The sequence below is a fragment of the Ursus maritimus genome, unplaced genomic scaffold, assembly GCF_017311325.1.
Source record: "Ursus maritimus isolate PB19 unplaced genomic scaffold, ASM1731132v1 scaffold_23, whole genome shotgun sequence".
NCBI classification, from domain to species: domain Eukaryota; kingdom Metazoa; phylum Chordata; class Mammalia; order Carnivora; family Ursidae; genus Ursus; species Ursus maritimus.
The window spans coordinates 7,315,971-7,326,528 of NW_024424786.1; the positions used below are offsets into that span (position 1 = coordinate 7,315,971).

The 10,558-nt window shown below is 53.2% G+C and overlaps 1 protein-coding gene across 1 annotated transcript in view; it reads right to left on the reverse strand.

Annotated features, from left to right (window-relative positions):
* The window catches only part of PTPN5 (protein tyrosine phosphatase non-receptor type 5), a 36,417-nt gene extending 26,214 nt beyond the window's left edge, over positions 1–10,203 (reverse strand). The window contains exons 1-2 of the mRNA XM_040638694.1: positions 10,184–10,203; positions 4,624–4,700 (exon numbers count right to left, since the gene is read on the reverse strand). Of these exons, the coding sequence (XP_040494628.1) occupies positions 4,624–4,700; positions 10,184–10,203 (97 nt within the window). The remainder of the gene's footprint in view (positions 1–4,623; positions 4,701–10,183) is intronic.
* Positions 10,204–10,558: the final 355 nt, after the last annotated feature.

The window sequence follows — 10,558 nt, forward strand, 5'->3', positions numbered from 1 at the left end:
CCTCGTCTACCTCCTCCCTCTGACCTAGACCCCAAAGGAAGCTGCCGGTTCCCGGCTGGGCCTGCCGTGGTGCTGGCTGGGGAAGGAGCGGAGGCCCCGGCATCAGCAGGGTTGCCTGGTTTCTTGCAAATATGAACACCTACACACAGAGGCGGGGGGAGTGTGAGTTTGAATGTATAAATGTGTTTGGGTGCCTGTGAGCAAGTAAATGAGCAAGCACTGGGGAGCGAAAGAGAAGAAAAGGAGAGTGACCCTGCGTAAGAGAGCTTGTGCACGAGGGAGAAGGAAGATGCATGTGTGCGTGTGCACAAGAGGGCTGCACTGCGACTGCGTGCGGTTGAGGGCCTGGGGAAAGGGTAGAGAGCGGGAGGGCGGGAGTGTGCCCACTGGTCTGTACGTGTACACGAGAAGGGGCCTGGCCGTGGAAGAGCAAGAGCCCGAAAGCAGGAATGACAGAGCAGGCAGATGGGCCCCGGTGATGGCACGGTGGAGCAAAGAGATCCCGAGGGCGCAAGGGAAGGAGGCTCGCAGGTGCACTAGCTTCAAGTGGGTGTGCACCCGTGGGGCCGCGTGAGGCAGAGAGAGACGGGGCGTGTGCCTGGGTAGCTGTGTGTGGGTCTGTGCCTGTGCATATGCGCGCACGGGGCTGGGACAAGTGAGAACGGAGACGAGCGTGTGAGCAGCGTATGCGGGCAGTGTCCCGGGGATGTGAGTGAGCGGGCCTGTCCCCGGGCAGCTGGGGGCTTCCCGGGGCTGCTGGCAATGCCGGAGGAGGGTTTCACCCGGAAATCTCAAGCTGGAGGTCTACATGACCTGCCTGGTGCTGGTTCGGGTCCAGGTGACCGTGGCCTGGCGTGCTGGCCACACCACCCGGCTGGCGGTGCGTGTGGGAAAGCATGAGTCACTCAGGCATGGCTAGCCCTCACTCCACCTCGGCTCGCCCTGCGGGAAGACAGCTGGGAGGGGAAGAGATTCCTTGATGGCTGTATTTTTACACCATCCTTGTGCAATTGCTTGCAGTGCCCTTGGGCTCATTCTAAAGGCCCCGAGCCCCGATTCTCTCCGCCTTTATACTCCCTTTTCTGTACGAGCTGCTGCTCCGATCGGTGGTTCTGGCTGATGACCGTTTATGCAAGTGTCCTCCTTACCAGCTTCCAGGACCACCCTCTCTACAATGCCGCACCGCCCCCAGTCCTTTCTCATCCCTTCTTCTTGACTTGAATTTCCTCCACAGCACGTACCACCATCTACCATCCTAAATATTTTTCTTATTTATTTTATTCCTTGTCTATCTTTCTCTACATAGCAAATGTCTATAGATCAAACTACCTACGTGCCAGGTATGGTTCTGAGCTTCCCATTAATTCACGTGCTCCTCTAACAACCCTACGTGGTCATAAGTACTATTCGTGCTTCTCTTTTGTAAGTGGGAGGCACGGAAAGGTTAAGTCGCTTGCCATGGTCACGTCTGGGCTACATGGTGGAACCAAGCCCAGGTCCAGAGTCCCTGCTCTTTTTTTTTTTTTTTAAAGATTTTATTTATTTATTTGACAGAGATAGAGACAGCCAGCGAGAGAGGGAACACAAGCAGGGGGATGGGAGAGGGAGAAGCAGGCTCCCAGCAGAGGAGCCTGATGTGGGGCTCGATCCCACAACGCTGGGATCACGCCCTGAGCCGAAGGCAGACGCTTAACCGCTGTGCCACCCAGGCGCCCCCAGAGTCCCTGCTCTTTATCAGCTCATAGCACGGCCCTGTGAGGCTGGACATTTTCTGTTTGGTTCACTGTTGACTCTTCAGTGCTTCCAAGTGTGCCCTGCACAGGGATTCACTCAATGAACAGTCATCCAGCGAATGAAGAAATGAGTGCATGAAGACTGGACGTGGAGGACGAAATAAGCACTTGCCTTCAAAGAACTCACAGTTCCGTGGAGGAATCAGACAAAACATGATTACAAGATCACATCACGATGGCATCGTGGGAGTCTACAGGGGCATAGAACTTGCCTAGCCCCTGGCAGGCAGGGCTTTCCGGAGGAAGGACACAGATGGGGACAGGCATGGTGACATTGCCCATTCCTCCAGACTCCTCCCCGGGGACAGACACACCTTAGCTCTTCTTGCCTCAGTTCGCACAGTGCCAGAAACTGATGGGGGCTCCATGGTGACAATGGAGGCAGATGGGGGAAGTGACCAGGAGCACGGGCTCTGGAAAGAGACGGCATGAACTGAAACCTCACTCTACCAAACACTAGCGAAGTGACCTTGGATGGACTCCCTCACTGGGCCTGGGCCTCGGTCCTCTCATCTAGAAGATGGGGACAGGAAACGATACCAACTTCTTAGGGCAGTGGGCAGGATTCTGTGAGATGTCCATGTGAGAGTATTTAGAACAGTGCCTGGCACAAGGAAGGGAATGTGCCAGCTCCACTGGAGATGACCGATACTCCTCTTCCATTCTAAGTTGGTTGCTGGCTTTCAGGGAGAGTTGAAATTTCATACATTAGTCTTATTACTGTAGTCTCCCTCCTGTGGTTCCACCCCATTTTCCAGAAACAGCTTAAAGCAGGGCAGGGACTATGTCTGTTTTATTTACTACTAGATTCCTAGCACCTAGTATAATCCCTGACACATAGTAGGTGTTCAAAAAGTATTTGTGGGACGAATGCCTGTGTAATCATATTTATTTAATTCTTGTGCAAATATTCATATCGCTGTGAGGGTGAATACTCCTGCTGCTGCTGCTTCCATTTACAGATGAGAACGAGAGGCCCAGCAGGGCTAAGTCACCTGTCATAAACACCGAGCCTGTACGCCAGACTCAAAGGCCAAAGCCGGTGCTCTTTCCTTCACACCATGCTACTCTCTGGACTCCTATACATCATGTCCTATTTCCTGGGGGGTTTTCGAGCCGCTGGGCCATCTTCGGTCGTAGAATCATCTTTGAATTCTATGACTCATATCTGAATCACGGAACGTTTAATAGTCGAAAGGGACTTTTGATGTCATCTCGACCTCCCACCCATTGTGGAAATTTCCTCTCCATTGTCTATCCAGATAATATTTGAATGCCTCCAGTGATGGAACACTCATTTTCTTCCTTTTGATTTATCCAGTTCTATGACTGGACCACTTTCAGATTCAGAAAGAAAGTTCTGGGGGCGCCTGGGTGGCTCAGTCAGTTAAGCATCTGCCTTCAACTCAGGTCACGATCCCGGGGTCCTGGGATAGAGCCCCGTGTCAGGCTCTCTGCTCAGCGGTGAGTCTGCCCCCCGCCCCCGCTCGTGCTCTTTCTTTCTCTCTCTCGCTCTCTATCTCAAAATAAATAAATATTTTTTAAAAAAAGAAAGAACGTTCTGCATCCCTCATGTCAACAGGCCTCTTTTTAAATTTCTGTGTATCGAGTTTGTCAGCCTCTTAAGATACACAGAACGAATCTGTTGCCCCCTCCACAGGACAGTCTTTCGTATATTCACAGACAGCTCTCACAACCCTTTGGAGAATTCTGTTCTTGAAGCTAGCTGTTTCGGGTCCCCATAAGGCACCTAAAAGGTGACAGCCATCCTGAACCAGCTCAACAGGCCTCCCAAAGTGTTTTTGAGCAATGGTACCCCCTACTGGATATGGCGTGAACTGCATCAAAGGGCTCCATCCTTCCCTGGAAGCCTGAGAAGCTTCATCAGTAGCTGGGGCACTGGCTCGTGGTGGGAGTAAAATAACCACTTATTTTAAAGAGTCATCGCTTTAGAGTCATACCTAGTTGTTTTCAATGTCTGTCTTAAGAGTGTCACTGAAAACGCCACTCAAAGGTTCCTTGCCAATCATGAGGTTTCTGACAAGCTACAGGTTTGGGACTTCAAACCAGCATTCAAAAGGCTGCTTTTGAACCAGAAGGATTGGAAGGAAAGATGAAAATGAATATTGTGTTATGGGACTACAATTTTCTTCACTTGTCTTGTTTTCTATCATTTCTACAGTGCATATTTGTTGTAAGAAAAAAAACTTTTATAAAAAGAAAACGAGTATTAAAAATGTCTCCTATCCTCCTTTCCCTTATTCCTTCCATGAGCTGGGCACTTGGTCTACAGCTGGGACACGCTGCCACCCCACGGGCAGGAGCGCCACGGTGACGTCTCTTTGGTGATGGCCAGCCAGGCTCCCCGCGAGCACCACAATCTGACCCTCACAGCCGAGGCTCTCAACAGGGCTGTCAGGAACTTTCTCCTCATCACCCACCCACCCTTGGTTCATGCCACATCCAGGTTGTCCGTGTCCCCTCGCCTTACCTCTCGAAGTCTTGCCCAACACACTGCTGGGCAGTGGTCACCGGCCCCCCCAGCCCTGGACTCCCCAGCTCCTCCCCCTTCTCTCCGCCCTCCTGTCACACCCCCAGCTGCCTGCTCTTCCCTCCGTGGGAGCTCAGAGCTGCTTCAAATGACAATGGGTCAGAAAGACATCAGGGATTAGGAAAACAAGTCCTCATCGAAACGAAGACCTTGTGAGCAGCCGAGTCACTCCTCTGGAGCAACTTCACGGCTAAGCGGGCTCAACTCCAGCCCGTGCCATCCGGGGCCCTCTCCGTGCACTGGGAACTCCGGGGCCCCTGGGTGCTGGGGCAGACTCACCCGGCAGCCTCTCGCTGCAGCACATGTCCAGGGCCCCTCCCTCGGTGTCATCGGCCGCGTGCTTCTCTCTCTCGCTCCTGCAGCAGATGAAAAATGCCACATGACGCCGTGGAGCCGGGATCAAGGCAGGACCCTGAACAAGGATAAAAAGCCTTCTTGCTCGCACTGTGTCTCTTTGAATAACCCTCCCCCGTGGTGCGGGACGGGGCGAGGAGAAGGACCAACCTGCAGAAGGGTCAAGCTGCAGAGGCGGGAGCACAATTCTGCAGGCGTGTTCCCTGTGCAATAACGAGCAGCAGCACCATGGCCATCCCCTCTGGCACGGAGGGAGGGCTTCCTATGCGCAAAGCACTTACAACCTTCATCACGCTAAGTCTTCATGGTGACCCCACGGATTAGGGATCAATCAACAGGCTCAGAGGAGTTAAGTAACTTGCCTAAGGTCACACAGCTCTTTAGGATGGAGCTGGGTATGAAATTACAGTCTAGGACTCCAAGTGTGTGCGCTCACTGTTGTAATGTTCTGTCTCCTAGTTCGTGTGGGTCTGAATCAGAGGTGAGCAAGGAGAGAGGTCTGGGTCACACACAGTCTATGCCCAGCTCCTCAAGGCCTGCAAGCACCTTGTGCCTCGGGCAGTGGAAAGTGCAAAACTCTTCTCCACAAATAGTTGGAAAATGTAGGCATATATATTTTTGTATATTCTAAATGTTCCGTTTCTTTGTGAAATCAGAAAACCCTCTTTCTAGCCAATCGGGGCACTTTCCAGGACTATACTGGGATCTAGCTTTTCTCCTTTACCCCATAAGCTGGAAAAGGTTGCTGGAGATCAGCTAGACCCCATGAAGTGTCTGCAGAGTAGACACGCTTGGGGGCAACCCTGCAGCTCACAGGGGTTCCCCTACTGTGGAAAAGGCCTGCTATGCAAACATGGGTTCCAGTGGCTCTGCCTGCCCTTCATGTTCTCACCCCTGACAGCAGCGGACTGATCAAGGGCTAGACACTGCAGCCAGGCTGAGGCTGCACTTTTCAAATGCCTTCTGGAGGGCCTGCCGTCTGCGGCTGCTGGCTCTGAATCAGGGTAGTCCCAGCGTCGTGAAGAGAAGGTCCAAAAACGTCTGCTTCTATGGGCCTTAGGGGCTGCTTCGTTCCTGCCCATCCTGAGGCTTAAGTCTATCTATCAAAACCAGGAGATGCCCCAGGATCCTTCCAATAAATTCCAGTATTTCAGCTTAAGCCAGTGGAATCTGATTTCTGAAGTTAGCAACAGAAAGAAACTTGAATACAGCCCTGCCAGCATAATACTTCCACGAAATCCAAGAGGTCAACTACCTCTCTGCCCACTATTTCTGCCATCCTGCCTCTCAGACTGGTCCTGAGGCCTGTGTTAGGCCCAGCTGCAGACCTGAAACAATTAAGGATAGACCAGCAGGGTTAAGGGTGACCCTTTTCACTCTGACATCTTTTGATCTCAACTGGCATTGCATTATTTTATCTTTTCCTCACTCCAACTGGCAGGGGCTCTGAGAATCCCAAACCTTGGAGCCTAGCTCTCCTGCAGAGAGAAGGCTGCTATCTTCAAGGCCCTTTAAATGTCTCCTGAATCCCTCCACTCTTCTCCCTCTCCGCCACCTACATCTTGGTCCACGCCAGCCTCTCTTGCCTAGATTACTTTGGCAGTCTTTTAACTGGTCTCTGGCATTCACTCAGCTTGGCCCCTAAAACATTCTCCATCTGGTTCCAACACATACGGCTTCATAGGTTGTGCAGTTTACAACCGGCACAACTGGATGGGGCAGGCCTGAGCTAGAGACAACTGTTTCAAAACTCAACATTTATCATATAACCTTCTTAAAAAAAATACTTTAGTGGCATCTTGCACTGAGAACAAAGACAGAAATGCTTTAACACATTTTACTAGGTCTCGCATGATTTGACCCTGGTATATCCCTACAACCTATTTCGTAACCCTTTTCCCTTTGTCCTCGGCACTCTAGCTACACTGGACAGGCTCTTTTCTCCACAGTGCCTCTGCACATGCTTTTCTCTCTGGCTAGAGAGCTCCTCCAGCTCTACTTCCTAGTACTTTTTACTCATAGCACTTGACATAGTTGGAAATTTCATTTTCACGTATGCCATTGTTTGGTTAATATTAGACTACAAACTCATTTCTGTTTTAGTCACCATGGTATCTTCAGAGCCTTGCACAGTGCCTGGCTCATAGTAGCGTTCAACAAATAAATAAATACTCCCCATTGAATCCGTGAATGTTGCCCTGACCGTCTTGAAAGAAACATCAGGAACCTCAAACATGGCCACTATCTGAGCTGCCTCGTGGGTAGGTCCTTGTGAAGCCACCTGGAACCCTCCTCCACAGCTGTTGTCCGGAGCAGGCAGAGAGTCACACACCCAGAAGGCCCCTCGTTTAGCTCGGAGGAAAAGGGGGCACAGAATGGAGGTCTGACCTGCTCCAGGTACTCTATCGGGGGGGCGGCCATGGGGATCGGGATGCCGAGCTTTTGCTCTCTTTATTGTAGACAGCGCCCTGGCTGGAGGGCAGCCCATGAAGGCTGGCTCCTGGCTGGGTGCAGAAAGGTAACCAAGGTATCCAGATACCTCTGGAAGGGGACCCATGTGTGACTCACAGCTGCTTTCACACCTTAAGCCTCCCAGGCCCCAAGCCGTGTTCAGAATAGCTCAGCGCTGCATGTGTGCAGCGGACGCTATAAATAAGCTTCCTAGAAAATGACTAATTTCATAATCAGAAAAGCAGAAAGAGTAGCACCTCTCATCTGGAGAGGAAAATGGAGCAAGAGCCCGCTGCTCGGCCTTGTGGTTGAAGGGCTCCAGGCAAGTCAGCCAAGCACGGCGAGGCTGTTCAGGGGAGGGGTTAATCCGATTGCCGAAGAGAAGAGATGGTCCATTCAGGCTGGCCGGAGAAGCCCCGTCTCTGGACACTGCCCTCTCTCCTCCCCGCCAAGAGCAGAAACAGCTGCTTGCGGGGGATTCCTGCCGGCTCCTTCCTTCTTGCTTTCTATGAGCTGGCCAACAGGAGCAGAAAATGCAGCAACGTGCTGGGCGGGCTCCCCGCTGCTGCTCTTAGAACCAGACAACCCCAGCGATAAAAGGACTTGGAGATGGCCCCGCCTGTCCCTCCCTCCTTGGGGGAGAATATCTGGGCGGGGACAGAACCTTCCCAAAGCCATTGCCTCATTCAACAAGCGTTTGCTGAGCATGGCCTGTGAGCCAGGCACCAGAGCCGTCCTAGGAATACAATGACGAACCAGCCAGGCCCCTCCCTGCCCAGCTCCCCGTCATCTCAGGAAGACACACACGCAAACAAGACTGCTCCCACCCCTGCTTTCATCGACGTCTTCACGCGATACCGTGGGGAGCTCAGCTCAGACTGTGGTGAGGGGGCAGGGTGGGGGGCCTCCTTCACAGTGCAGACGGCAAGAGCAACACACAGCCGTATGGCACATTGGGCACCAACTGGGGAAGCAGGCCGGGCAGCGGGATGGGGAAGCGATACGGGCAAGGCCTCCGTCTGAGGCACGTCAGCAAGGCCTCACCGCCAGGAATCCTGCCTTCCCCGTGGGGCAGCCTTCTTCCACTTGACCATGGGGCTTGCCTTGAACAGAGGGGCCACGGGCTCCCATCCGTGGCCTGGGCGGGGGAGGTTTACAACAGGAAAGGGGGCCGGTGGCATGCGTTGGAGGAATGGACGTTAGACCCGGCCAGTGGCATTTGATCTGGTCCCAAACTACTCCTTTTTCTACATTGTGGTAAAATTCACCTAAGAGAAGAATTCACTATTTTAACCATTTTGAGAGTGTACAGTCTTGTGGCATTTAACTCATTCACCGTGTCATACAACGGCCACCACTCTCAGTCCCAGAGCACTTCCACCGCCCGGAAAAGAAACCTCGTACCCATCAGGGAGGCCCTGCTCATTCTCCCCTCCCCTAGCCCCTGGCAATTATTAATCTGCTTCCTGTCCCCATGGACTAGCCTGTTCTGGATGTTTCATATGAATGGCATCACACACGACGTGGCCTTCTGTGTCTGGCTTCTTGCACTCGGCGTCCCTTGTTACAGCTGAACAGCAGTGGCCCGTGTCAATATGCTACATTTTATCTATCCATTCATCAGGCCGTGGACATCTGGGTTGCTTCCACCTTCTGGCTGTTATGAACAGTGCTGCTATGAACCAAACTTCGCCTTTAAACTCTGCTCCCAACATGCTTATGACTGGGTGATCTTCTCTCACCCTGGGCCCCTGGAGCCTCGTCTATCAGATAAGGTGGTCAGACCCCTGGCAGCCTGAATGGCATCACTCTCACTTGTTTTGTGTGTGTGTGTGTGTGAAGGTAATGTTGACCCCCCCCCCCCCCGCTATTCTATCATTGCTGGCTGCTGGAGACTGGACCTGGACCAGCCCGCCTCACCTTCCGAGAGCTCACGGTGAGCGGGGGAGACACAGGTACCTGCCGTGGGCGGGGTGAACCAGCATTCTAGCAGAGGCCCATGTGGGATCGGCTGGGAGCATCTCACCTCTCCTTGGGGGGTGGAATGGGGGACAGGTGGGTGCTGTTAGGAGGTGATGCCAGCTTTGCCCAGGACTAGTGTAGAGAAATAGCTGGCAGGTTGGGGGAGGGAGGCCAAGGAGCCTGCACCCTCTTTCTGGGTAGGTGAGGGGCTAGGAGGAGTTAGAATGCTGAAGTCATTCCTGGGGGTGAGTCAGAGCCCCCAGCAATCTCCTGACCCTACCCCAGGCAGACATGCCCTCTACCTTGGGCTTCATGCTCCTGGGGCTCTGGGGCCCCCGAGACACCCTCACTGTCACGATGGAGCTGCTACCAGCCTCCCAGAGCTCTGACCCCACCAGACATCGCTATTCCCCGAGTCAAACCTGTACACTCCTGCTTCTAGGCCTTTGTTCACGTTGCTACCTCAGCCTGAAATTTCCTTTCTTCCTCCTGCCAAATCTTACTCATCCTCAACATTTCCTCTTCCGTGGAGCACTCCCTGATCTCCCGGGGAGAATGAAGCTCTCCCATCTCCGGGCCCCCCCACCCTCCTGGCTCACTACTTCTCTCTGCCTCTTACTTTGTTCTGCTGCTATAGTTAGCTGTTCATGCATCTGCCTCCCCCACCACGTTTCCAGTCGCTTGAGAGCAGCCCCACCCCCTCAGCCACCTCTGCGTCCCAGGTGTTCAGGACCTGAGCCTGCGGCTGGACATGTTAGAGGTCAAGTGGAAGGCAGCGGCGGGGTCGTAGAGATAGTGGCTCTGGGGGGCTCTGGGAGGACAGACTGTAGCTAGGAGCTCCCAGCCTGGAGAAGATGGCCAGACCACAACCAGAAAGAGGCCCATAATGTCACCTCGATTTTCGTCAGCGTGTTCAGCATGCAGGGGCCAAGGACATGCTGGTTTCATGGAAGACAAAGGATGAGACTGACTACCTCATGCAAATGAGTCACGTGGCCCCACACATGCACGTGAAGAGGGCTTGCCCTCCTCAGTGGGGTGAGCGCCGGGGAAGCCCCCATACACCACTCACCTGGCTTCCTCATAACTCATTCCCAAGGTGTCAGGATGGGGAAAGGCGCCATCGGGGGCCAGGGCAGGAAGGTTCTCAGCAACAAGCACACTGGAGATGTGAATGGAGAGAGGCCAGCTTTAGAACACTCAGGTGGGAACTCAGGCAAGAGAGGTCAGGTGCCTGGCCTCACGTCACACAGCACAGACAGCGGTTTTCAGGTAGTTAACAAAATCCAAATTTCCTTTGGGAGTTAACTCTCTCTTCTCTGGGTGCCCCGCTTGTTTGTTGCCGCAGGGAGGGCCCAAGATCCGAGGTCTGTTACCTGTTATTCTGTGTTAGACCTTTCTGCCTAAATGACTCAGTTTCTGTTGCTGGCTACCAGAGAACTCAGAC